This window comes from Clinocottus analis, unplaced genomic scaffold (genome assembly GCF_023055335.1).
Source record: "Clinocottus analis isolate CAN_PGR_092001 unplaced genomic scaffold, fCliAna1.0.p SCAF_12, whole genome shotgun sequence".
NCBI classification, from domain to species: Eukaryota; Metazoa; Chordata; class Actinopteri; order Perciformes; family Cottidae; genus Clinocottus; species Clinocottus analis.
Window position 1 is genome coordinate 15,225,470 of NW_027175843.1, and position 27,142 is coordinate 15,252,611.

At 42.5% G+C, this 27,142-nt stretch overlaps 1 protein-coding gene across 2 annotated transcripts; it reads left to right on the plus strand.

Annotated features, from left to right (window-relative positions):
* The first annotated feature begins 750 nt into the window (after positions 1-750).
* On the plus strand, positions 751-26,366 carry LOC137782770 (TSC22 domain family protein 1-like). 2 transcript variants are annotated; one of them, XM_068572380.1, is made up of 4 exons: positions 751-1,366; positions 1,471-4,172; positions 23,307-23,358; positions 24,641-26,366. In XM_068572380.1, exons 2-4 carry the CDS (start codon positions 1,552-1,554, stop codon positions 24,908-24,910), a joined length of 2,943 nt encoding a protein of 980 aa, XP_068428481.1. In that variant the 5' UTR covers positions 751-1,366; positions 1,471-1,551; the 3' UTR covers positions 24,911-26,366. The 2 variants fall into 2 exon arrangements, with proteins under 2 accessions (XP_068428481.1, XP_068428482.1); XM_068572381.1 differs by lacking the exons at positions 751-1,366; positions 1,471-4,172 and adding an exon at positions 22,552-22,892.
* Positions 26,367-27,142: the final 776 nt, after the last annotated feature.

Genomic DNA, 27,142 nt, shown 5'->3' on the forward strand with positions numbered 1-27,142 from the left:
GAGAGAGAGAGAGAGAGAGAGAGAGAGAGAGAGAGAGAGAGAGAGAGGGGGTGGGGGTGGGGGGAGGCCCCAAACAGTACCTGTGTGTAGAATAATCTTTCAGTAGTTAACACATGTGTCTGCAGAGAGATCTAGCAGCTCTGTCCAGCTTTGTTTAAAAAACCCTGTTGATGTTGATGTTTTGCTCAATCCACGACACATGTTTATTCGTTGATAGGATATTTACAACCTGGACATTTTTTGTTTTTAATTTTTAATTGGGTAATTATTTTCTGCAGTGATCAACCCAAATCCATTGCATTCAGATGTATTCAGATCATTAACATCACAATGTACACATTTAATCAATTACAAAAATAGTCTGAAGTACAGTGGTAATATCAACAACTTATATATATATATATATATATATATATATATATATATATATATATATATATATATATATATATATATATATATATGTAAAAAAAACATAATAAGTAGTACTGATTATGTAGGATGGCCCATTTTGGAGTGGTTAATTGGCATGCATGTCATTTAATTGTATTGTTATTATGTGATCTTTCAATGTTACAGCTTTGAAAAAGCTACTTTTTTCTATACTATCCATCCGTCTATTAATCAATCAATAAAATAGTAAAACAACAACTATAATGTCCTCATACTAGTTCCTGTGGTAGAGCGCTCTCCTCGGCTCTTTCCGGCTCTTTCCGTCCGTGTTGACGTTGGGTTCGTCCCCGCCTCTCCCAGACTGCTTTATGTCTGGCAGCAGAGACCATGCGCGGTCGCCATATTCCGGAGCACCCCTCCCCTTCAGCCCCGTCACCGCGCACAGAGCCACAGCAGCGTTGCAGGAGGCTACATATCGAACAACGCTACCACTGGGGAGGACCAGTGATACAGCAAAACCAATACCAAACAAATCCCACGATTCACCGGAATGGATTAAACACTTGGACGCATCTGTTGAGCGATCGGTTTTCACGTCGCCGCGCACCGGATGAAAGGTTGCCTAGTTACAATTTACCTCCTTTTGAGCCAATCCAGCAGCTAAAGCGCCGTAGTGTGTGTTTAGCTAGCCGGTGATGGAGACTGGCGGCTAGCTAGCTGACGTTACTCTCCTGTCAGGCTAGCATCCGTTACACGGCCAACTTACTCTGCTCGCGCTATCCCACTTTTAGCACGAGGCGTCATTCCGACGTTGTTTCCCTCTGGAGAACCCTACAACATGTTAGCTTGTTCGTAAATACGCCGCAGACGGAGACCACCGGTGGCACCAGCTGACTTCAGGTCGCTAGCTTCTCGGCGAGCGGCCACTAGCTTCCTTTTGCCTCGCTAACTGTCACCGGATCGTTTGGCACTCGTATGTATGAGATGCTGTGCATATTGGCACGTTGAGAACAGCCGATACGTGGTTTACGTATTTCCTTCTCTTGTTTTGTTGATCGTATTGTCTGTCGATCGAAGTTTCGTCAAGACGGCGCCGTTAACGAACCGCAGCCTTACTGCGTACTGTCGGAGACCAACTACCCCTCGGATCCTCTCGAAATGCATCATCCGGACGCCGCAGGAGACTCTGGCAGTGTTAGAAAGATGGCGCACCCGGCTGTCTTTCACAGGAGGGGTAGCAACACAGGCAGCGGGAGCGGCTGCGCGCTGTCAACGCCGGCAAACCCGGTGGTCAACAACAGCCACGTCCCAGCCGATGACTATCAAGCCTCCCAGTTGATGCAGTGCCAACCTCCTGCTGGTTCTTCCTCCCCGGGTCCCCATCATATTCCACCCCACAGCCTGAATCTGCACCCGCAGCCCACACAGTCGGTCGGAGCCCAGATAAAAAAGAAGAGCGGCTTCCAGATCACAAGTGTGACTCCTGCACAAATATCTGTGAGCACCAACAACAGCATCGCAGAGGACACGGAGAGCTATGACGACCTGGATGAGTCTCACACAGAGGACCTCTCTTCTTCTGAGATCCTGGATGTCTCACTGTCCCGGGCCAATGACATCGTGGGAGCAGAGAGGAGCTCCTCGGAAGAGACGCTGAATAATTTCCATGAGGCAGAGACCCCCGGAGCTGTCTCCCCCAACCAGCCTTCACACCCCCATGCCCTGAACAAGGCTCAACAGCATGGTGGGGCCATGGTGAACGGCACGGTGCACCATCTTCATCATACCAACCATGCCCAGGTTTACCCTCTGTCATCTGGGCCTGGGAGCACCTCGTCGGTCCTAAATTCTGTCGCCCAGAAAATGCCTTCAAATGCGGGGGTCCCTCAAGAGAATGTTTCCCACGTTGCCCCTCCAAGTATTGTTGCTCAGCCTGTGGGGGTTGTGGCCCCTGGATCGGCCCCTGGAATGCCCAGCTCTGCTACGGGCGCTACCGTTAGCATAGTTAATCCCCAGACCAGCACTGTTAGTAATGTGAATATGTTGAGCTCTGCCAAAGTGCCTGTAAAAGGGGGGATCAGCATGAGCGCTAGCAGTAGCAGTGGTGGCTTTCCTCTCAATGCGATAAGCAGCGGTGGGGGGAGCGGCGGGGGAGTTGGTGTTGCTGCAGCTGGGGGTAACCTGATAACCACCACCAATGTTGGCAGGATCCAGCAACACCAAAACACCAACTGCAGCATCACTATGACGACTACTACGTCTGCTGCTGCTGTCAGTGCCTCTGGAGCGATTGGACTCTCTAGTGGGATCCAGGGGAGGGTCGGACCTGCTGCGGGGCAGCCTGTGATTGCCCCCGTCACAGCTGTGGCCCCAGCCCCTGTACTATCTGCTCCGATCCAGCCTGCCCATGCACCAGCCCCCGCAGTGACTACCACCAGTTCTCGCTTCAGGGTGGTGAAGCTGGACTCCAGTTCTGAACCCTTCAAGAAGGGCAGATGGACATGCACCGAGTTCTACGACAAGGAGAACCCAGCGTCTGCGCCCAGCTCCTCTGCATCTGATACCGGGTCCCTCGGCATGCGCCACTTTGTCTCAGAGAGCTTTGCTGGAGCCTCAGAGAGGGAAAGCACAAGTGGTAGCTCTGTGAGTAGCACTATGAGTACATTAAGTCATTATACAGAGAGTGTGTACAGTGGAGAGGCTGGGGGACCCCCAGTATCCCAGCATACCCAGGATTATGCCTCCCCTCAGGGCTTTCAAGGAATTCTCCCCAGTGGCTTAAGCATGGGCGTTTCCCAACCTCACATGCACCCCACGGATATTACCCATTCACATGTGAAGACTACTGCGGCCCCCTCGGCTTCCACTAACATTCATCAGTCAGGCCACCAGACAGCCAGTGGTCCCCCTACGTCAGCTTTACCCAATCAGCAGCTCACTTATGCCCAGGCAGTTGCTAATCAATCCTCAGGCACCACACAGGGCCTAGTCGGTGTTCAGCAGCAGGTAGGCTACGCAAGCCTGCCACCGCAACCATCTGCTACCCCCCAAGGAGCCGCAGTGCAGGTTAGGCCACCTGAGTACGCCCATCCACACCAGGCTGCTGCTTCTCAACCTCTGTCTCACCAAGCCGGATTGGCTAATGGAGCATGTCAGATAATGGGAGGCCCGCAACAGTTGCATGCACTCCTTAACACACAGCCCCAGCCGCCCCCTCATATTGGACTACCAGGTCTTGGCCAACCGCCTCAGAGTCACCAAATCCATCAGGATTGTCAGCAGCAGAAGCAGCAGCAGTCACTCCAAACACAAATCCAAAACCCGGGCGCGGGCACCCAGCTGCCCACAACAGTCCACCAGAGCCAAGTGTCTGCCCCAAGTGTGCCTCCTTCCAACCCTCAGAGTGCTCCCCAGGCCCAACCCCAAGCCCACACCACTGGGAATAGTGGTAGGATGCTCCCACAGGGGGCTTCACTGAGCCAACTGTCCTGTGTCGGATTGTCTCAGGACCACAGCAGCATCCTGGCCCTGGCGCATGCTGCCCAGGCCAGTGCCCTCTACGCTAGTCTGCCTACCTTCACCACCACTCAGCTGCAGGATGCCCAGCGGCTGCTTCTCCAGCACCAGTCAGCTTTGTTGGGGCTGCCCAAACTGTCCGGTGGGGAGGCCGGATCTGGGTCCAGCACTGGCCAGGGTCAAGAAGCAGAGGGCAACGCCGCTACCGCCAGTGCCTTAAATGCATCAGCTGGTCTCAAGACTCTTGATGGAGAGGAGGATGGGTAAGAAATATTTTTTCTTCTGTTTATTTGATTGTTTGTAACCTCATTTTGGCACAATTGACCGACAGTTTAGCACTCTTCGGGAATCAAATTAGATTACTGTGTGATGTTTCCTGTTTAGAGTTTTTCAAGACCAACTTGGCATTCAAATTCAGTTTGAAACTAGAGGATTTCAGTGGTTGCTTTGGCTGCTGTGGGGGAAGAAAATTGTGTTATTGTTTTCCTCGATAGTCAGCAGACAGTTTCCAGGCTGCTCCTGTCAGTGGGACACAGCGCAGAACTCAGCTGGATGCGACGCCTCGTGTCTTTCTTTATCAAAGTGGCTGCAGTGATTCGGCAATTCACCGAGACTAGACTGACTCCTTGCTTGAATCCTGACTATATCCTTACGGGGCACAATTTCTGCTGGGTTCACAGTTCGCTGAACACCCTCTCTCTTGGCACATTTTTCGTTTTACAAACTGGAAACAAGGCAGAAGTTATTGAGTTGGAGATAGAAGAAGGCAGGTAGCTGCAAATTTTATAGAATAACAAAATAGTCTCAATTCTACAGGCAACCAAACAACATTAAAGACGAAATTTAAATTATGTTAATAATTTATTTTTGTATTTCTCTCCCCCTTCCTCCAAGTAATTACATTTTGCTACTGAATAATGCTGCCAACCAGTGGAATGTCTCCCTAACAATATTTTTAAAGAACGGATTTTGAGGTCACAGGGAATTTTTAATCACCCAGCAGCAGGAAATTGCCAACATTTCTGTCGCTCTTAAATCTTAAGCCCATTTTCCCAACGTCTAAAAAAGCTTTTAGGATGTTTTGCATACCTGAGTTATAATTCTAAAGATAATTTGATTACTGGACAGGTCCTTACTGGGAATGTAGAGGGTACCATGAAAGTAATGAGACTGGTTTGGTTTCAGTCTGTCTTTATGATCCAGTTAGATGGCTACTGAAGGATGGCTACTGTGATCACATGATGTTTAACTCTGAGGAATGTAAAATCTATGGGGATCAGGTGGATTATTGTCTTTGATGATAAGTAGCATTTGGAGGAAATCAAAGCCCCTGTTTCAAATGAGACTGTCTTGGCGAATTAGGCTAACGGTTATTTTCTCAGGAGTTCACCTGTCGTCACGTGATTGCAAGTAGTTGACGGTGCCCACTGAAGGCTAAAGGACAGCTGCAACTGTAGATGTATCTTTCTCCCTCATTCTTAACCAACGCGCCACCATTAACAAAGTACCTGCAACCCTAGAGATGATGGCACAGCCTCGTCAGCTCATGCTACACATGTTCGCTCATGCACACTTCCAGAGACAACAAACTAGGAACTTAAACTTTTTAGAAAAACCTTTTGCTGAATGTGAATGAGATCATGCTGAGCCTCCATAGAGCTTTTTGGTCTAACCACTGCTGAGGTCAAGCTTCTTATCAGGAATTGTTTCACTGATCAGTGTTACTCTTACATTCTCACCCACATAGTTATTTGCAATGCTTCCAGCTTTTGCTTAAGCACTCCAGCATCCGTTTGATTCATAACAGTCTGTATTCTTAACAGCATTTATTTAAGTTGAGTATTAATTTAGAATTCTGGTTTTCTGCATATTTTTTTAAATGGTATTCTGAAATGGTTTGTGAAAGATACAGGCCTTTTATAATATTTTATAATAGTAGGATGACTTTTCTTTGTTTTTAAATTAAGTCTTTGGGACAAAAAAGGAGGAAAAAGCACAAAGGGTTAAAAAGCATACTTCACATAATCTAATCAACAATATTATGTGTTGTAACGCTCGTTATATTTGAGTTGTATTGAAGTTGTGAGAGATCTGTCATCTCTGGAGATTTTCTTTTTTTTAGGCGGCCGATGTTCTCTTGTGTTCAGGAGAATCTAACCCCAGTGCATACTGCACAGGCCGGGTAGTTCGGGGAAACTGGGATATAGAAGCATTCTCAGCAAAAGCTTGACATATCTGTCACTCACCTTTTTTTAACTTAAGGAAATCTTGTTTCAGATGTATATTTTGTTGAGGTAACATAGGGCTGTTTAGCTAACTTGGAGTTCGGTAGGACAGAAGTTATGGTTTAACTTGAATGCATGGCCTTATATTTTGTTCTGTTTAATGTAAAGCCTATTACACATTTTTACCACCATAGGTTTTATTCATTATTGTAGCTGTTGTGATGAGATCTGGCTGGGAACCTATTTCAAATACTTGGCTTCTTGTTTACAGTTGTAAAATTATTGTTAATGACAATACAAATTGAATGTTTTGGTTTTTGAGACTATAACTTCCAGTTTATGCGTTTTTGTCCAAGTAACACCAAATTGGCATTAAGTTTGATCTTTTTTTTCCAAGTACATCTAGAGAAAAGGGTGTTTTTATAACCGACCATTTAAGATTAGGTCCAAGACCTTTTTGTATCTAATTTGTTTTCTCAGTGTGATATAATCTTACTGTGGGTTTGTTTTTCTGTTCAATTATTATCCTCATGAAGCGATGTTGCCAATAACAATACATTATGTGTATCTATAATGGGTATAAGTATTGTTGATTATTAGTAGTTAACATGGTTGTGCATCGTTAACGCTTTTGGGACGTGATCCTTTTTGCCTGACCAACAAGGTGCAAATGACGAGGCATTGTGGCAAAAGTTAAGCCTGTCTTTTTTGGTCAAACTAGGTGTGTGTGCGTGTTTAGGGGAATGTGGCCCTGGATGGCAGCATGATGGCTATCTCTGCTGTGGGCTATTTTGGATGTAATCTTCCCTCTGGCAGTGCAGAGAGCCAGTGTGTGCTGGGCCCGTCGTTCATTGTGCGGAGATCAACGAGATCCCCAAAATTTACAACACACAGAGGAAGTGACCCGACCTGACCCACCCCAACTTAGTCGGGTCAACTGACGCTCGCTGAGGACACAGCAGACCGGACCAGATGGAACCAGACTGAGCAGAGTCGTGCATCAGTGTTGCTCCACTAGTTTCGGCTCTGTAGATGGTTGAGTTTGAGCATTGAAGATTATGCTCATAGACTTTGCAACATCTGCACATTTTGTCAGTCATTGGCGATGTATTGGTTTGTTTGTTTGTCCACATTTCCTTTAATGGCACTACCTACCGTTTTTCCCCTTCAGTTAATAGGTATCTTTGCCTCATTAAAGATGGTTTTCTTGTAATATGTTAGGAAATCTGGGGCTAAAAACATTAGCAGCATCGTTAACTGCCAAAAACCAAATGTAACAAACACAAAATATAACTGCAACACATTATGATTTGTTCAAGCCCTGTTGAGTGAAAATGAGTATAGGGAGAAGGTAAAAATTAAAACATTTTCATGCTGTGTTCTCATTTAATCTCGTAAAATGTAGTGAAACTGGAATAAATCCAGATGTTTTAATAACATAGATAACATTTATATTGTAATTTTATTATGTGCTCCTGATAATTATTAATTACAACCGCCCTTGATGATTTATGATGTTTTCTAGTGGTGAAAATAAATGGATTTTATTGATGCGAATCGAAACTATTCCTCCTCAATCCATTTGTAAAGTCATTTCATCAAGCTTTACAAATAGAGATCGTTTTGCAATATTGATTTGATATAAGCCATGGACGTCATATGCACACAGTTTCTAAGAGTTGTTAATGCTTCGGATGTCATGAAAAACACTCACTCAATCACACTTATTTATTTATTTTTCCTTTTTTCCTCTTTCGTATTGAGCTCTGGCATGTCCACAGTTGCACTAAGTGTGTGTTTCACTAAAAGTAAACAGCATTTGTTATTTGTTATGCTGCTGACACCTCCCCCATTCTCACTACATAGACCAAGCCAGAGAACACCAGAACTGTGTGTGTGTGTGTGTGTGTGTGTGTGTGTGGGTGTGTGTGGTGTCTCGTCTCGCTACACGCCACTGAATAATTATTATGACTTTCTAAGCCAAGCGGTGAAAGCATGAATGGCAGAACGAAACCAAAGGAGGAGATTGTGAGCAGTTTACTGTGGTGATTAAACATAGAGGTTAATGCAAACCGCTTGTATTTAGATATCTCTGTATAAATCCCCCCTTGTCTTTGTCCTTTGGCCCGTTTGTAGGCTTTGTGCAGATGCGTCATTGATTTAATTTATCTCCACCCCCTTCCTTCAGATGGTTTATTTTTCCATCAATAAACAGGATTGTTTCACTTAAGAGTGCAGTGGGAAAACTAATGGTCTGTAATGGATGATAATGGATTGTGTTTTTAGCCCGCCTTTCATCTATGGCAAAATTACCCTCCCACCTCCTGAATACACACAAACACGCGCACACACACGGTGTCATGAAAATCTATCCATGTCAATAAAAACTGCTCATGCTGTTTTTCTGGTTCTTTTTGTAGCTGTTCATTACTGGAAGAAGCAGTTCAATTGCTGCCTCAACTATTATTTGTTTGTTTATTTATTTATTTATGGTCTTTCCACTGAGGGGTCATGTAGTGCATCAATATCAATCACAACAGCATGATCCCATTCAAAATGCTGCGTTGTGTTGTGAGGTCCAACGTTTGCCTCGATCTTTGTTTCCGGTTTGTGTCAGACAGTTTGTAGCACTGCAAAGGAATAAAAAAAATAATTTATTACCTCAGTAACAATTCAGAAGTCTGAGCAATGTTGGTGAAGCAAGCTTATTGAACGGAAATATTAAAAAAAATTACTTCGTGGCAATTGAGACTTCCTGTTATCTACAGTGAGGGGTGGGTATTGTGGTCTAAATGTATGTCGCTGGATGTCATTTTATTTCCCGGTGATGCTATGTATCAAAAGAAAAAAATGGTTGAAATTAAACTATCTTACTCTATATCATTTCAATATGTTCTAATTTTTTTGAACTTGCATACAATGAAAACACCACTTGAAAACAAGACTCAAAACGGTAAAACTAAATGAATATAAATGTAAATGAAGCTTTTCGAAGTACAATCTTTTCAACTTATTGCAAGTTTTTCAGCTAACATAATGAGTATTAGCCTGACTTCAGTCAGTGCAATACAAGAAAATACAGAATGTTGTATTTTCGAGCAAAAAAAAGAAAGCCTTAAATTTTCTAGCAGGATTTTCTCATCTTTTATTTTTAAAAGCTGACAAAACCAAATATAATGTGCATATGTCTGGTAATCATGTAACCACAGTTTGTTCTCATCTTGGGTTGATTGTGACGCTTCCTCCTGCTCTCTCCTCCTCCAAGATGCAGAAATGGATTTCTACCTTTGCATGTTATATAGCGTTATGTCGCTGTTCGAAAAATTCACTCGACCCCTCGGCGTAAAATCATTAAAACAGGAACATTTATTCGTTGCAAGGAAGGAGCAGAGTCAGAAGTACAACATGATAGACAAATTGCATATCCAAGACTGCTCCAAGATCTCTCAAAGAACCACCTCTTAAATACTCATCATGACCCACTAACAGAAACCCTCATGACGTCTTCGGCCTAATCGGGAACCTTTCCCCTCGTCCCATAAAGCGGTTTGTAAGAAATGGTCATAGGATAACAAAGGAACTTCACATTCTTTCAGACAGAAACATACAGATTCCCCAGTCTCACTGCTGTCAGGAGACATGTTGAGTTTGTGTGTAAGATTAAACAGAGACAGTAAGATGAGAAGTCTGAATATAACAGTGAAATAGTAAATGATTAAGCGTGCATAATTTTTTTCTTCCAACAGTCGCCAAACCCAATCTACTACGTGTGGCGTAATATCTGTGCAGTATGTACGACACCAATTAGTTGTTGGCGGTTTAATGTTCAGCGACTATTTTTTTATTTTTAGGCCTCAGTAGGCTACCGCTGTCATCCCCTTAAACATGCGGGCAATGTGCTGAATCATGGCCGGCATTCCTGTGGCCAGAACACTGTCCAGTCAGCTCTAGGAATCACACTCTCGCACACGCTCGCACACGCTCGCACACGCACGCTCACACTTGTAGAGAATGCAGTGGATGACTTTGCTATCGGTGTACGCGTTCCTGTTTATTTTTTACTCCTGCATGTCTTTGATACCATTTTTATATATCGTCAATTGTAATGAGCAAATTTGATCTTCACCGCGTCCAAAAATCAACTGCCCCGAGGTCAAAAATGCAATTTTATTTAGTTTTATCTTTTATGATAGTCCTCTATAGTGATTATTTCCTTAAAAACTATTTCAATGATTTGGAAATATAATTTCAAAAGTCTTGGTATTTTAAATTTTATGATCATAAGCTGCTGAGAGTGAGTGATAGGCTTCAAATAATTATCATAATTCTCTCTTCTCTATCTATTTATGTTGTGAAAATATCTCTTTCAAACAACTGGTTTTAGCCAAGATTTTGCCAAAACTAAATTTTTACACAAATTCTCTTGAACACCTCATGATCACGTTATAATTTACTTTTGCCAATACAATTTATTCCATGAATAGAGCATGAACCCATCTTAATGTAACGGAATAAAATCTCCATTAGCTGTTGGATTTCAGATTGATGATCAAAATATTTTATTAAATTTCTACCGATTTTGACTATTGATCTCAGCTCCAGAAACAACACACTATATACCAACAAGGTAGCACAAATTGCGCTATTGAACCTTGGTCTTGCAGGTGCAGAGAGACAGATACCAGCAGGCAGATGTCGTTCTACTAAAATTCAACTGGCAGCAGTTGCTGTCAAAACCTTTTGTATCGATGACGCTTTCTCCCAAACGTTTAAAAAGATTACTTCAGCAAAGAAGCTGTGAGCAGAGGGCTCTGTTCAACAACATGGCTCTGCTGCTGCAATATTCCAATCTGAAGATCATCATCATCATCATGCCGTGTCACAGGAGGCTCATAGTTTCAGCCGTTCTGCTCTGCGGTGATGACATGAGAGCTCTATCCAGTGAGTGTCTTTTCCCATAGGGTTTGATATTCATTCACTCTTTGTGTGAGCTAATCCCTTTCTCTATGCTCAGTGGCTGAATGAGGAAGGCTGCTGGAGGGCGGGGGAGAAGTTTTATTTATTTATTTTTTTTATCTTTCTCTCTTCCTTAATAGTCTAGCCTGCTGCTTCTCTTAATTGCATGAATAAAGCACAGAGACACTTGGCTCCTCATTTCGTTTATGTCCGGGTACTTTAAGTATTTATGTGTGTGTGTGTGTGTGTATTGTGAGTGCGTGACAGTTGACGCTTACATTTCTACTTTTGAATTCTGAATTTAACACCGTTTTAAGGCAATTTGTGTGTTTAGTGCTGTTTGCGAGTCCAGCTCTCTCTAACCGCCCTCTTCTCTTTTGGAGTGAGCAAAAAAAGTCTCAAGTCCTGCATTTCCTATGGCACAGTCACTGTGGCATGAACGTCATCGATTGCCTTCCTGCAAACCATTTTCAGCTCTTTTATTAGTGCTGTACTACCCCCTGCTGGTTGGCAAGCTATGAGCTATTTAAATCGGACTTGTCTTGCGTATGTATGTGGGTCTTGTGTTAAAAATACCATAGTCGAATATATGACTCTTAACATTGACTGGTGGGAGAGTGCTGATGAACCTCTGTTGTGATACCCCTCCTTTCAGACATGCTATATTTCCTTTTATCATGCTTGGACTTGGATTATTCTACTGGCAGTTTCTGCACCAATTATCCCTATATGTGTTTTTAGATTTTTGAGGATTGCATGAACTAGGTCATCTCTACTTTTCTGAAAGTCTATTTTCTGCATTTAACAGTGAGTAGGTTTGAAAAAGAATCATGTGCTAGTACTTTCGTGTGCTTCGACTTGAGAATGAAGTCATGCGAGAGTTATTTAGGTCACGAATCAGTTATTGCAGTCGTTAAAGTCGCAGAAAAGGCAATGTGAATTGTTATGAAACCACTGGGCTCAGGAATTAGGATGAAATAAACTCATGAGAAGTGATGCAATCCGTTCACAGGAAGCAAAGTGAAGAGTTTAAAAACAGCATTTCACAGAACAAATCTCAAATGATACTGGAAGGGAAGGTTGAAAGGCAAATACTCAAGGCTGGTTTCCTGAGGATTGGCCAATAATGTGTCTTTATTGCCTAGTTGCTTTTATAGTATTTAGGGTTCATACATACAATTTGCATTCCACAAATACAGTGCAAAGTGGTGGAAATATGTATGTGAATTAATTGAGACAGATCTGATGAACAGAGGACTGAAAATCTTTATTTGCAGGTTCAACTTTTCACAGGTAGAATGAAAACACATGCAGACATTAAAGAAAACAAACATGCATATATCTTTACCCACAGAGCTGTATAGTGTAGTTTGGCTGTAAAGTCTTTTTTGGCTCGTATAGTATGTAACAAAGTGGGTATGAATAGATTTGCCCTGGGCAGATATTTTTGTTTGGTTTATTAGGATGGGTCTCTAAAGGTTTGTAGACGGAGTTGTGAAAGGTTCTGTGTGACGCTTGTTTTAAGATCTGATGGTGAGGAATGTGTCACGTTGAGTTCATCATGTGTGGACTGGTCTCTGGTCTGGATGTATTTCCACATTTGGAAGCAGTGCAGTTTATGAGAAGCAATAAGGAGCCTTGAATTAAAGATGTGATACAAGTCCCTCTTGTGGCTAAAAACCCCCACTACATGATAGAGAATATCTGAAATGATTTTATAGACTTTGTTTAGCAAAGAGCTTATGTTTTGGCTTCGTTGAAGTTTTTTTTTTGATTGAAATGATTATTTAAAAATGCATCTCCATGTTTTTTTCCCAATTGACACTATAGCCGAAACACTGCAATCATAGTACTGTTGGCTCGGTGAGCATCACATTGTGTTCCAAGAATTTGAGGAGAGTAATGGTATGACAAAAGGTTAGAGGAAAAAAAAGGCATAACTTTTATGTGTTCTGTTACTACATGAATAACATCATGTCCACATTAAGGCGTATTCTACAACGTCATGAAGTAACTTTGCTTCACTATGGCACCGAACAAAACAAATTAAACTCTTCCTGTCTAATACCAAACAGAGATAAAGGTCGTGCAGCCTTCACGTGGCTTGTTTTAGTCTGCACAACAAAGGAAACACAGGGTGGGGAGTGTGGGATTAATTGATGGCATGTGAGCTCTCAACAGGAATTCAACCCTAAAGCAGGAGGTTTATTCCGGTTGTTGGTGAAAGTTTAATTAGCAGCAAGACATGCGTTGACTCTAGTATTGGCCACTAGGTGGCAGTGTATACCTCCCTAAAAAATTCTGTGAGCTAATGTAGTGTTCGGGGCTATGTTTAATCCATCATTTAAATGTGGGGGTAATTTTCGTTGTGACAGACCAAGAAATAAAGGTAGAAAACTGCTTAACTCAGTTTCAACTGTCAAAGAAAATGTTCTGCAAATGATACAAACAGTTAAGTGCAAATAGGATATTTTTCTATTTGTAGATCTAATAATTTGGCTTCTTAAATGTCAAAACAACTAAAATGAAGCCTTGTACAGCTAAATACTATTGTATTACTGGTAAGTACGTACCAGTGTTATGCTTAGGAGGAATTTTAATAAATCATCTTTAAAGGGTTTGGTGGACTGGGAACTCAGTTTGCAGATAAGTTGTCCTCTGTCTGTTGACTGATTATCAACTGAACGTGCTGAACCAACTGCTCTCATTAAAGTATGTCAACAATGTTACATTCACTAACATCAAACCGTGTAGAATCCAAACCGATTTAAGTGCTTTTTCAGAAGCGAGTTTTAGGATAGCTTATGAGGTTTCATTCTTTTTGAGGAGCTCCTAAATTCAGGACCACTGTGGCAGAAAAACATAAATCTCCATTCAGTCGCTCCTTTTTATAGAAAGACTTATCTGGGAGTCTTGAATTGAACTCACTTGAAGAAGGTGGTGTGGATTGCAGTTATTCTTTCTGCCTACAATTCTGATACTTATTCATCGGCATTTCTTGCCACATACCGGCAAACCGTTCCTCTGTGTAGCTCCTTGGTACTTTTACCCCTGTTTGCGGTCACCATTTCAAGAAGGCAGTTTGTAATGTCGAAGACTTTAAACGTGACTAGCATTTATTCACAGATATCTGCTCATCATTCATGTATCCTGAATATGAGAGCAGAAATACCCAAAGAAACGCCTCAATGAAAGTGGTGTGATGGTGGGGAGACTTCCAGTATCGGCCTGCGTGGCAGTAAAGTCATGCAGGAAACAACAGTTTGTGTGTTTGCAGCTAAGCTGTGCTTTTGATAGCTCCGCTGTCGTCAGAGATTTAGGCCCCGACGGTGGAGTCATCGTCAGTTAATCCACTTACTGCTCTTTCCTTTCCTCTTCTCGTCACTTGTAATCTTGCATGAGCATACAGGCACATACATATACACATTGATTAAGGCCTTGCAGCCTAATTTTCCCAGAATCATGGATTTAATGAACCCTGCTTTTGATTTATTTATTTTTTTTTTAAAAACACAGAAAACCAATGAAGACTATTATTAACTGCTCTATAAATTATATTAAAGTCCAACATGAGGAGTCTGTTGGCCCGCAGTTGCCAAATGCGGTTCATAAAATAGGTTTGCTCTGAGGCGACATTCTTGGTATTCAAAGATGTTCGGAAGACTGAAATGAATCAAAGTGGGCGGTAACATCAGTTTTCTGGCCGTTCAGTGACCCCCGGCCTCTCAGTTTGTTAAGGATCCATCCCAAATCAGAGTAGAGCAGATCAACTGTGATGTTAGACGGGTTGGATATAGAGGACAGGAGAGAAACATACAAGGGAACATTCTCTAGAGAAGGTTCGGATGAAAACAGGAAACTTTGAATCTGGATACTTTTCTGTTTTGCGTATTAACAGGTTTGATTTACAGCAGCTGAGCTGTCATGGAAACTATGTTGTAACCGCACTGAAAGACCGCAAAAGTTGACATTGGGGTCAGTAGACATTACCTTAAGTAGCTTTGCATGAAAAGTGAGCTTGGCGACACTCTGGGGGTTATAGTAAGTAAAATAATTGACCTGAAGTAGACACAGTGGACCATTCATCAATGTATTGCTCATCAGCTCACAGACAGATGGTGTTAATCCTGCAGGGCAAAACATCTGTATACATTACAAGTGCATGCAGCCGGTATTGATTTTGGCTGCGCTAAAGGGAGGCTTGTTGAGCGGTAGACTAGTGCATGAGAGCGAGAGATGACTCGCTTGGTCTTGTGGTTCGGTGGAGTATGACAAGAACAGCCTCCCACCAGCCAACACAAACACACTTTTATCACTCTGTTGGCTTCGTGTGTGTGTGTGTGTGTGTGTGTGTGTGTGTGTGTGTGTGTGTGTGTGTGCGTGTGCGTGTGTGTGTGTGTGGTTAAGCTTCATGACCCAGACGTCAGTGTGAGGAATTTATTTTCCTCCATCAGATTCTAAAAGATAGGATTTACAAAGGAAAAAACGAGGTGTTCAAATTGGAAAAAAAGGAGATAAATGGAAACTGTCTTATCTTTTGTGAGGACTCTGAAAGGACAGTGTCTCAGAGGTTTTCTAAGACGTCACATTGGCCAAACCTAAAGAGAAACCACAGCTGACCTGAAAAGTTTTCTCAGAAAAGCCTGAAGCACAACATTATCTTGTTTTGATTTTATTATATTTATAGGTTTTAGGATATTCATGTGCAATCAGACAAAACTACAGTCACAACCGCAAGACAAATCAAAACTTAACTGTTGCATTCAATTGTTAATTCTGTATTGCCATTTCTATAAGGAGATATGTATCGCAACATTCGCCGTCCAACCCAACGACAATGGGCTGCTCTCCTCGTCTTCATCGCCGCGGTCGGCATTACCTCGATCCTCTGTAGTCTGGACTCGGAGCGCTGTGTGTTCTTTGGCTGCTAATCCTTTTAATGCCAGGTTTCACTACACATTACTCAAACCTTCTGCTCTCACACACACACACACACACACACACACACACACACACACACACACACACACACACACACTTATGTAACTTGGATTGTGTGTGTGACGGGAAGGGAGATTTGGTCCCTGCTCTTTTTGTTAGGGTGTTAAAGTGACTCAAACAATGCAGACGCCAGCAGTTTATTTACAGATGGCATTTAGCAGCAGGTGCAGGATGTCTACCAACTATAATTTTGACATCATTTTCTCATTTTAGTTTTGAATCATTACAGGGATGTTCGAGGACCCCACCTGTGTTTTGGTTTTTGCATGTTAAGCCCATTTGCTCGATGAGACGTCAGATAGTCCTGTAGTTCTGACGCGGGAGCATACGTTTCCTGTATTTTGTTAAGATGCAGACCGGTTTTACATCCAATTCATTTTTTCCATTTCTATTGCAGAAAAGACATCTCCTAAATGCCCAAATCAGTCTTGATGATTAGCTTAATTTAGTGGAAAGATCGATCAGAATATCAGGTTTGAAATCAAATTGCATATCTATCTAAGCATAGTGAAAACAACAACAAAGACACATATTACAACCATTTATTTGTCTTTGTCTCGGTTCTCTCAGTGTCCATGACTCTTTGAGACGGTAGGAATTCTGAGGCGGTGGATCGAGGCCATTCTGTCTCTGGCTGACTCCCTCCTTCTCTCCCTCTGCCTCTCCCCGAGTGGGTGTGCCTGAGTTTAGTTTAGAGCGAGCACTAAGGACTTGCTGCTGTCAGCCCAAATGCTGCCATAGACCCTCTCTCTCTCTTACGTATGGAGGCCAAAATGGCCACTCATCATTCCTCCCTTGCCTCTTTGACTGACTCACTCAGTAGCTCTCTGTCATTCTCCATAGTCAGGGTGTGACTATGGGAAACCACTGCCAGGGCTTACTGGTAAAGTCTGTGTGTGCTCTCCACTATCAAACTACAGCTCGGCCAAAAGCCTTTGCAATTCAGCAATTCAATAGGCCTCTTTTTTTTCATTTCTGGGACATGCCAGGTCCCTTTTTTATTAACTTGCATTTCTCCCTGAAATCACAGCAGATGGAAGTGCAGTCCCTCTTCTGCACGTAAGACACCTTTTTGGCCAAAAAACAAAACAAGAATTAAACCAGAAACAAAAACAACACACGTAGGACTTCTCTTGTCATAATCCAGCGGAAGTCTTTGCATAACCCTTCTGCTATTTCAGTCGTGCAGTTACAGAGCGCTACAGCAGTGCTAGTATACATTACTATGGAAATAAACCAGCGTGGCATGCTTTTGGCTGCACTACAGCCTATTGTCTGGTTAGATTGCCTTTTTAATACATTTCTTGATATTTGCAATGGTACATTTTTCCTAAGTAGGCTTTTTTTTTTAGCTGACCTGCACTAATACACGGGCGGGCTCATGGCTGTATACATTAACTTGTGTTTACAATTTGTTTTAATTTGTGTATTATCTGCATGTGTTCTAATGGTGACTGCTATTGCTGATTTTGTAGCTTCACAAACCCAAAATAAATTTTACGAGTCTAGTTCTTGGCGCGTGGTTAAAGTGAATGACTAAAACACATTCACAGAGAATCATTAATAACTGGAGCCTGGTATCAATTGTATCATTGTTGAGGCAACATAAAAGCATCAAGCTGAGACGCTGTGGCCTGTTTTGCACCTCAAATCTTTTCAGTAGTTACTTTTTTAGTTAAAAGTCAAAGGGACTTTTGTCAATATTTCATGTTTTTTTAATCTGAATTTCAAAATCAGAACTGATAGCTCATTAATAGGTGCGTCGGGGTCGGTCCATGCAGTGCTGCTGGTATGTTGGGATGCAAGTAAACATTGGGAATATAGAGCTGTTTTTTTCTTCCATTTTTCACTTGTGCTGTCTATGTATGACCCAGCCAGAAGTCATGTGATACTGATTCACCCCAGCACATGGAGTCTGTTAGGACAAGAGAAATCCCCTGCATTATGCTCATGCTTTACCTGTTGTTTCTTGGCCGGCTGTCTCTAAGCCGGCGGAGGCCCTGCCAGTGCATATTGTGTTTTCTGTCTGCTGAGGCACTAAGCCATCTTAAAGGGGGCCTTTCAATGAGAAATGACAAGATAAGACCCTAAAGGCACAGGGTTGCTTGTCTATTGCAAAGAGGGCTGGCATTGAAAACTACAGGGTGTTGAATAAAATCATAGTACATTTTGAAACTGCCAAACTAAACCAACAAGTTTTACCGTCTGGGCTGTTTTTGCTGTTTTGATGAGATGTCCAAAAATCCAGATAGTTTTGACCTCTCGGTGAATCTGACAACCTCTATGTGACGAGCAAAATATGTAGTCTTAGTTGTAATCTCTGTCAGTCTTGACTTTTGGGACAATCTGTACCATCAAATCTCATTCAAACTGTAGCTGAGGACCTTTATGTATAAATAGTTGACGTTCGGTACAACTACATTCCTGTATATCTCATTTATGTGCATTTCGAAATGGCATTATTCGGAAGAGACACGCGATTGTATGTGGCTCAGTTAAAAAAGTGCTTCTGAAGGAATGTTGAAGAGTTGAGGCTCAACGTTTTTATTGTACACCCATGTCTCAGGCTGGAGAGGGCAGAGGGCTTATGGTGTAGGAGCAGGGAAATCACTGGGCCACATGCTAATCTCTGTTGATGGTTTATGTAACTCCCAGTATCACATGATCATACGTCACCGCCCGCCCAGCTCCTGTCTGTACTCAGTAATTCACTCACTAGTCAGCCATTCAAACACAAATGGATGACATAGACAGGGGAAGAATGAGCAGCACACATACACACAGTCATCATAACCTGGCATGCCGCCTTTGATTCCCTATGCAGCCGCACTCACTCAAGTATCCATAGGCCGCGACCTCAATCTGTTCACCGAGTTACAAAAGGAGCGAGCGGTGTCAGAAAACCACAAACAAAGACGCACTGCTCTGTTACTTTGGAGTGCCCATGATCCTGCTGACGGACGGCTCCATGAGAGCGCAGGGAGCACGAACGCAGGGCCATGACGAGATGGCAGTGAAGCTTTTGTTCTGGGAGCTGGAGCAGCATCTCAAAAGGTAATATAAAGATAGGGAATCCCCGGGGAGTCTGTACAGCGGGGCGCTGCTTGAGCCAATCACTACAGTAGCTGCACACAAAGGGCTGCGTGTGTCCTTTTTCATTCAGTCGTCCTCGGCTTCAGGGGCAGCATTAACTCTGAGGGGGGTACTTGAAGCAGATACACACACATTTGCCGTGTGCTTGTTTCTAAAGGGAAGATATTGAATAGTGCGTTAATGTATAATTGCCTGTAGAAAAGTGTGGAAACATCGCTGATGTACATCTGTGGTACATATTTGTGGGAATTAGTGATATCTCCGTGGGATTGTGAGTAATCAAACCCACATCATGTTTCTTTTTTTTTTCACCTTCCATAGTCCACCGCTCTGTAATGTCTTTATTGCCATCACTTTGCTGCATCTGGGCCATCATTTTGCTTTAAGTCCCCCTCTCTTTTGCAACGTATGCACCATAATATAACTGCTTGCAAGAGGAGCCTCGCTCCTTTTATTCTCATTGGATAGCGGCTGATTTTCGCAGCTAAAATGTTGCACCACGGACACTTTTGTGTTCAGTTTTGTCAAAGAAACTGCGCTGAAAACTGTTAATTTGTCATTTGTTTTTGTAAAAATCTGTGTACTTGTACTTAAGATACACAACACTACAAAGTGACCTAGGGCACACAGTTTAGGTCACAGCAGGTCACTGGCTGATTGTTTCTCAGCAGAGCAGCGAGGCCATTCATTTAGTGCATATACCTGTGAACAACTGGTCTTATACACTGTAGGAAACTACACGTGGTGATATTGCTGTGTGGTGAAAATGTTTACTGGTTATGAAGGAAAATCAACATTGTGTATATTTCTTAACTAAAAACCATCATTTATAAATCTTACTAGTCCGTGTTGTGTAGTGCTTTTACTCTTGATTTGTGCTTCAAAGCAGCCCGTCCTTGACATGTGACCTTTCAAAGTGGAACAGTTGAACCATGAAGCTCCTACCAAGCCTGTGTGTGTGTGTGTGTGTGTGTGTGTGTGTGTGTGTGTGTGTGTGTGTGTGTGTGTTTGTGTTTCAAGTGTGACTGCATTCAACGTGGGTTTTATTCCTCAAGAGCTGCAGTTGAACTGGCTATTTGGGTCTGGATAATGAGCTAAACCCCTCCTCCAATCAAAGAAGAGACAGGAAGAGATAAGCGTGGCTTAGAATCTCTTATAAAGCTATTGGCTTCTTGTTAAGTGTTAAAGTGTTTGGTATCGGAGGTGAACAGCAGCTGACATCAGTAGATTGGAGGATGTGTTTGATCTTCTTTGTACTTGTGCATAATTAGCCAGACTTGTGCTATGATACCTAAAAAAGCTGGAGTCCACCTTTTTTTTTAAATGACTGCTGGTGTGTAAATTACTTTAAATTGCACTCAACCTGTGCTCTTTGGTTTCAGGATTTTAATATTGCTCATTATTCCTACACACAGCATTGGATGGTTTCTTCCATTCAGGTGATCAAGAAAGCAGCTTCACATCAGTAGTGCACAGTACCTCAAGGCCTTGATTTTAGAACCCTTTGCGGGTGTGTTTTAACATGGATATCAGCATATTGTCCGTGTATGACTTGCAGTATCTTGCTGTGGAACTTACAGACATTGCAGCATAGACACGACCAGAACATCCTTTGGGGAAGAGAAAAGTGCTGCCGCTTACGACAAGTTGGGGCCAAACGGAGGCTTTCACATTGAGATTTGAGGCCCATGAGACGTGAATATTAGCCGTCCGTGTGGTAATTGCTAAATGAAGCTGGTGACTTCTACTGCAGTGCAGACTGAAGGGGCATGACAGCGATCAACCGCTTGTTTATCAATTGATCATAGACTCTCAGGCATGGCTGCAAAAATAATGATCAGCTGTGTGTAAAACAAAGGTGTGTTGAACAAGAAACAAATGCACACAAACTTTAAAATTGTGACCTTCCGCTCGATTGCTTATTTTGTTAGCTCAACAATGTGACTTTTTTTAAATCAATATTTCAAAGATTTAATACAAACTGTGTGTGTGTGTGTGTGTGTGCGTGCAATTCAGAGGATATCTGAGGTGGGAATTTCTGTGTGGAGGAGTTTTTGGTGTTTCTGCCTGACCAAGATACTCCCCTCTATAAAGGCATGTTGGGTGTGTAGTTATGTTTGAGTCAGCTTGACTTCATTGATTTCACATGTCCTGTAGTGTCTTAAGGACATTTGACTGATGCATAATCTCCCATTTAAAAGAGATATTTTATTTTGCAAGAAACCTGGGGTTTGCATCAGTGACAGTCCAGGCAGTTGAGAACCAGCTTGTTACACTTTTTTAGAAGTGAAATACTGCTGCTATGCTGGATGATGTTTTTTATTCTGTCCAAAATCACAAAAAACTATGAAATATGTCAAATGTCTTTTAGGCCAACGGATATTCCAAATAGCCATCGAGATTATGTTGTATCACCATTTTTGAACAGGTCACCCTTTGCGTCGATTGATATACACCTTGCAATAGCTGCGTCTCCAGCCTCACACTTGAACATCTAGTTTTTGCCTTTTTGTGCTCAGTGTGACTTCAGGCTTTCTTGGTGATGTGGCTCAGCTCTACAGTCCCGCAGTGCAGTTCAGGACCACACGGGGGCATCATGTGAATGGACATGATAGCTCTCTGCATGGGTGTTTAGAGAATTTTGGTTGAACACCTGCCCACAGTTGATTTCTATCATATCATTATGCTCTGGATTGCTGTCCTCACGATAGATGGTAGGGATCCTGTGCAATGTGTTGAAAATTAGATGCGTGACATTTTAGTTGTGGGCAGTGTTGAATGCTGGTATAATTTGTTGAGTACCTACTGTATGTGCTTACACTGCCACGGTAACCATGGAGAGACTGCTTCCAAAACGGAGCAATTCATTTTGCAGAGAGGTCTTTTCCTAACGCAATGGTGAACAATACTTCATATTCCAACAATAAATTGAGAAACTGACCTCATACATTGTTAACCAAATGATTAGAAGCATTCCCGAGACTTGTGACTTGTTCTGGAGATAAAAACAAGATTGCATTTCTAATGTTAGGCTAAGTTCCTGTGTTCATTGAGCTCAATTTCACATTCAAACAGAATAATTAGTATTTTTATCTGTAATTTAACAGCTCCAAATCTAGCCCTTCCCATGCCTGTTTTTTTTTCCAGCACTCCAGCTCTTTCTTCTTTCTTCTTCCCTTCCCATCCGGTTTCCCCCGGTTCCATCCACCTCCTCCGCTCTTGGAATATTTTATGCAAAAAGCGTGTCAGCTGAGCGGCAGGTGGGGGCGTTTCTGAACACATTATGCAAATGACCTCCCTCTCGACCAATCTGAATGCCGGCTTCTCGGCGCGTCGCTGCATAAATCATGCGGGCTTGTCCTGAGCTGCAGTTTTTTTCTCTCCTGCGTGTGAGTGTGTGTATAGAGCCGAGATGAGCTGACCTTGGATTGTACTCGGACCGCTGCTGTCGGTACACGAGCTTTCAACCGGACATTGAACATAGAATAGCGCGCGCTGGATGCGTCTCGCGGAGCCGCTCGAGTGGAGGTCGAGTCGGGACGCGGGGCTTGTTTGTTAGCGGGGGAGACTGTGAAACATGACCAGCATGAATACGCCGTGCTACACCGTGGCTATGGATCTAGGCGTCTGCCATCTGAGGAATTTCTCCATCTCGTTTCTGTCGTCGTTATTAGAGGCAGAGAGCTCGCACGTCAAGCTCGACAAAAGGTAAACACCGCGTTCATAAGAGCTCCTTTTTTTTGTAGAACACGCAGCCCCGTGTTTGAGGCTCTGTTCCCCCCGCACTAGCGAGGTGATGTCCCCGCACTAGCGAGGTGATGTCCCCGCACTAGCGAGGTGATGTCCCCGCTGCGGGACGATCTGCGGATGCTCCCGTGTCGCTCCCCTCAGAGGCCACACTGACATGAACCAGGACAGGGAGGGACGGACGAGTTGTTACAAAGCGAAACCGGGCCGTTGTTTTTTGTTTTTTTTTTATATACTTTTCCAGAGGTTTCCCGTAAACGACTCCCATTTCTAGACGGAGAAAGACTCTGGTTCTCCGCTTCCGACTACGCGTCTTGTTTCTTTTAAATGTTTTATTAATTTAACGTTTTTTTTCTTCTTCCCTTCTCTTTGCAGTTCGTCAGGAGCCAGCGTTGTGGCCATAGACAACAAAATTGAACAAGCAATGGTGAGTTTTCAACTTGTTTTCTTCTATTTACACTGTGTTGGAAACGTTGACCACTTTTTTGGGAGTTATGTTTAGGACTTCATCAGATTAATCCCTGAATATTTCCCTAATAAAATATCACCGTCTAACGTTAGTTTACTGCAGTTACACGGTCTTTTGCATATTTTAGTCAATAACGTAATACATATGAGGGACAGGGACAATACCGCGTGTATTTATTTAAATATACGCCAACAAAAATGTTAAACGAGCCTTTTGCAGCATAAAATGGTGGTTGTTGGTATTTTTTGTGATTCGGACTTTAGAAATAGGTTAACTTATACTGTAATATAACATATATTATACATATAAAATGAATGTTAAAGTTCGCTACTAGCATCACCAAAGTAGATGTTTGGTGTTTCGAATGTCCTTTTCTTAATGACAATACAGTTTTATTATTGCAATATAATCCCGAAACCTTTTCCCCAGAAAACAAAAGCTGAGTTTTATTTTCTGTTTCACTGTCTCTGTTGTTGTCGCCGCTGTCAGCTTTGTTGCTAGGCAAACTGGAGGGCTCTCACGCATGGTTATAAATACCTCGCCCTCTGATTGGCCGAACTTAAATGAGGGCGGGTTAATGTGTCACCCTGGGAATGTATAAATTCAGTTTCCCTTAATCATCTGTTAAAGTGTTACCACTTAGAATTAATTCAAGTTAAGTTATATCATTGTGCATGTTCAATGTTATTGCTTTTTTAGTAACATATTCCCGTTATAAACTTATTAGCAGTGCTCATGTTTCATATAACTCATAAAATTGTCTTATAAATAGCTTGTTCCCTGCTGTGAGACATGATCACAGGATGCAACACTATTTATTTGTTAACTTATTGCTGAATTGAAACATGGGAGTGAACTGTTCCACCTTGTAATAGGTTGCAAGACCAGGTAGTGCGTCACATCTCTGACCACCAATGTTTGTAAAATCTTTGGAGCCCAAAATCTTTTTATTATGTCTTTAATCTATACATGTTTGATGTATACAATTTCACTCATTCGCAATACATGAACAGCATTGTCTGTGTATTGTATTCCCTTATAAGTGCAGTTTCCCATCTTTTGGGGTCAGGGCTCATTTAGATTCACTTGATACACAGTTATTAGCTGATTTTAAAAATGGTCCTGATGCCAGAAGGAATACATTTGAGTATAAAGAATGGGCCATAGGTTAAAGCCTGGTCTTTGTTGTGTATTTGATGACGTATTCCAGTCACAAACCCATATCTCTTGTTTGACTCAGGACCTGGTGAAGAGTCACCTGATGTACGCCGTGCGTGAGGAGGTGGAGGTCCTGAAGGAGCAGATCAAGGAGCTGATCGACCGTAACTCCCAGTTGGAGCAGGAGAACACCTTACTGAAGACCCTGGCCAGCCCAGAGCAGATGGCCCAGTTCCAGGCCCAGGTTCAGACCGGCTCCCCGCCTGCCCCTCCAACCGCCGCCACGCCGGGACCCCCGAGCAGCGCCGCCCTCACCCAGCCCATTTCGCACAACTCTGGCCCATCAGCGTAGCCTGCTCTTCACGGACAGACTGAGGGACAGTTTTTTTTTGTTTTTTTTGTAGCTCTGCAACGACAGCAGAGCTAAACCTCGCCTTCTGCAGCAGGAGGTTCCGCTGTCAAGACAAGAATTTGCACATATTTATCTCTCAGAAGGATGCATCCAGCGGGACGAGCAGCACGGCGGTTGGAGGGTGACAATCTAGAGATGCTGTGTGGGAGGGTTTGTTTCAGGAGGATTGAATCATCGAACATTTTTGCCAAATAACCCTTGGACGTATCAATGAGAATGTCATACCAAGAAGAAGCAAAACTGCTTATCAGTGGCGACAATATACTTAGATATAGACTTAAAAAAAAATCACTGTGCCTGTGTCTGGATTTTAAGTGATGTCGGTTTTTACTGATGATGACGGTGGAAGAGTAGGAGGCGGAGGATTGTATTAGTTACCTTTTTTGCTGAATTATGTAAATACAAGTGGTTCTCTCTCAAGGCTATCGTAAAGTTACAGGCTTGAGATTTGAGAGAGAAAGAGAGAGAGAGAGAGAAAAAAAAGCCTTCTTAGAGTGACAAATGAAGAATGTGAGCAATTATTATGACAAAGTCCCCATCTGGAATGGGGGAGTCGGGGAGGGGGGCGGGGGGGTATTCTGAACAAGACTTGGCAGCATTGATGGCGTTAATACACCCGTGGGTTGGTGGGATGAACAAAACGTAGTTTCCTATTGAGATGACGATCTTCTATTTCAGTATTTCTCTTTCAAGCTCCTCATTTTGCCCTCGACAAAAGCTCATCATTGCTGTTTACTCAACCCTGCAGTGGCATGTAATTTAAACCTTATTTGACAGGGTTGAGACTTTGGGCTAAGCTGCATTTTCTTTTTTTCCCTAAAGGTTTGGTGGGCAGAAGATGATGTATATTTCTGTATAGTGTAAGTACCATGTAAAATAGCGAGGAGAAGGAGAGAAACAACAGAGGTTATCTTGGTCGCACAGATCGAAGCGGGCGAGCGAGGAAGGTCCTGGTCTCGCCCCATCTGTCGTCTATTTTTAATGCTGTATTTTCAAGACTGCGGATGGACAGGAGTTTAGGTTATTTAACTGACAACACACGGCCAACAATGTTGTCCATATCCCTTACTGCAACATTAACTGTAAAATCATTTTCACTTTTTTTCTTCCCAGAGTATTGCACCTTTAATGGGTTTTTTCTTTTCTTTTCTTTTTCATTTGACAGTGACGTACTTTTGGATTAACAATATCTTAAAACTCAACGTTTAAAAAGAAAAAAAGAACGCAAATACAAACTCTCGATGTTTTTGTTTTTCATTCTGTGTATCGGTTGTATACTCGTGTTCTGTGCATGTTTCTGCAAAGACCGGATGAGATATTGTAACATACATACCACAATTGCACTTGACAGCTGCACTTCACAACTTTCAATAAACATGCTTAAGGAAGAATTAAACCGCCTCGTCACATCTTTCTTACAAAACCTGTGTGTTTGTTGTTGAACCCCCTTGTTACCAGAGAGCTTAACGTCACAGCCAAGTGATAATCTGATCTTTTTTTTTTTTGGAGTGATCTGTCGACTGGGCAAGCCTGCAATTGTACAAAGACTTCTAATAACTAATGAATACACATTGTGTTTGAAGTTGTTTCATGGGAATTCCTCTGGACTAACTTTTGTCTCATTTACTATGTTAAGTACTAAAATACATTTCTCAAAGGACTTTAATTCAAACTATTAGGACATTTTGGACGTTTGACTGGCACACTAAAGTGGTTTTATTTGTTTGCTTTTTACTGTTCAGAAATTCCACACAACACAGTATCTCTTTGGGAAATAAATGCAATAGCTGTGATCAGAAGGAAACTGTAAATCACTAAATGGATGTTAGATTTTAACTAAATACAAATAAGCTAAACCCTTAGAATTGGGAGAGATCCTGTCCCTTAACTACACAGCTCATAGTCAGTGTTGCACATCGCTTAGTTGATCTAGTCACTCATTACAAGGGCTATAAAAGAGATCCTCATGCTGCTATCCATAGTAACGCCATGTTGCAGTGAGCTGTTCATTAATGCTATATTTCCCCAAAATCTAACGATAACACCTAACTTATTAAAACTACTAGTTATTCATCACATCCAGTAAGTAAAGACCCTAAAAAATGCCCCCAACAGAGAGTGTGTGTGTGTGTGTGTGCACTGATGAACAGTGAGTCTACAAAAAGCACTACC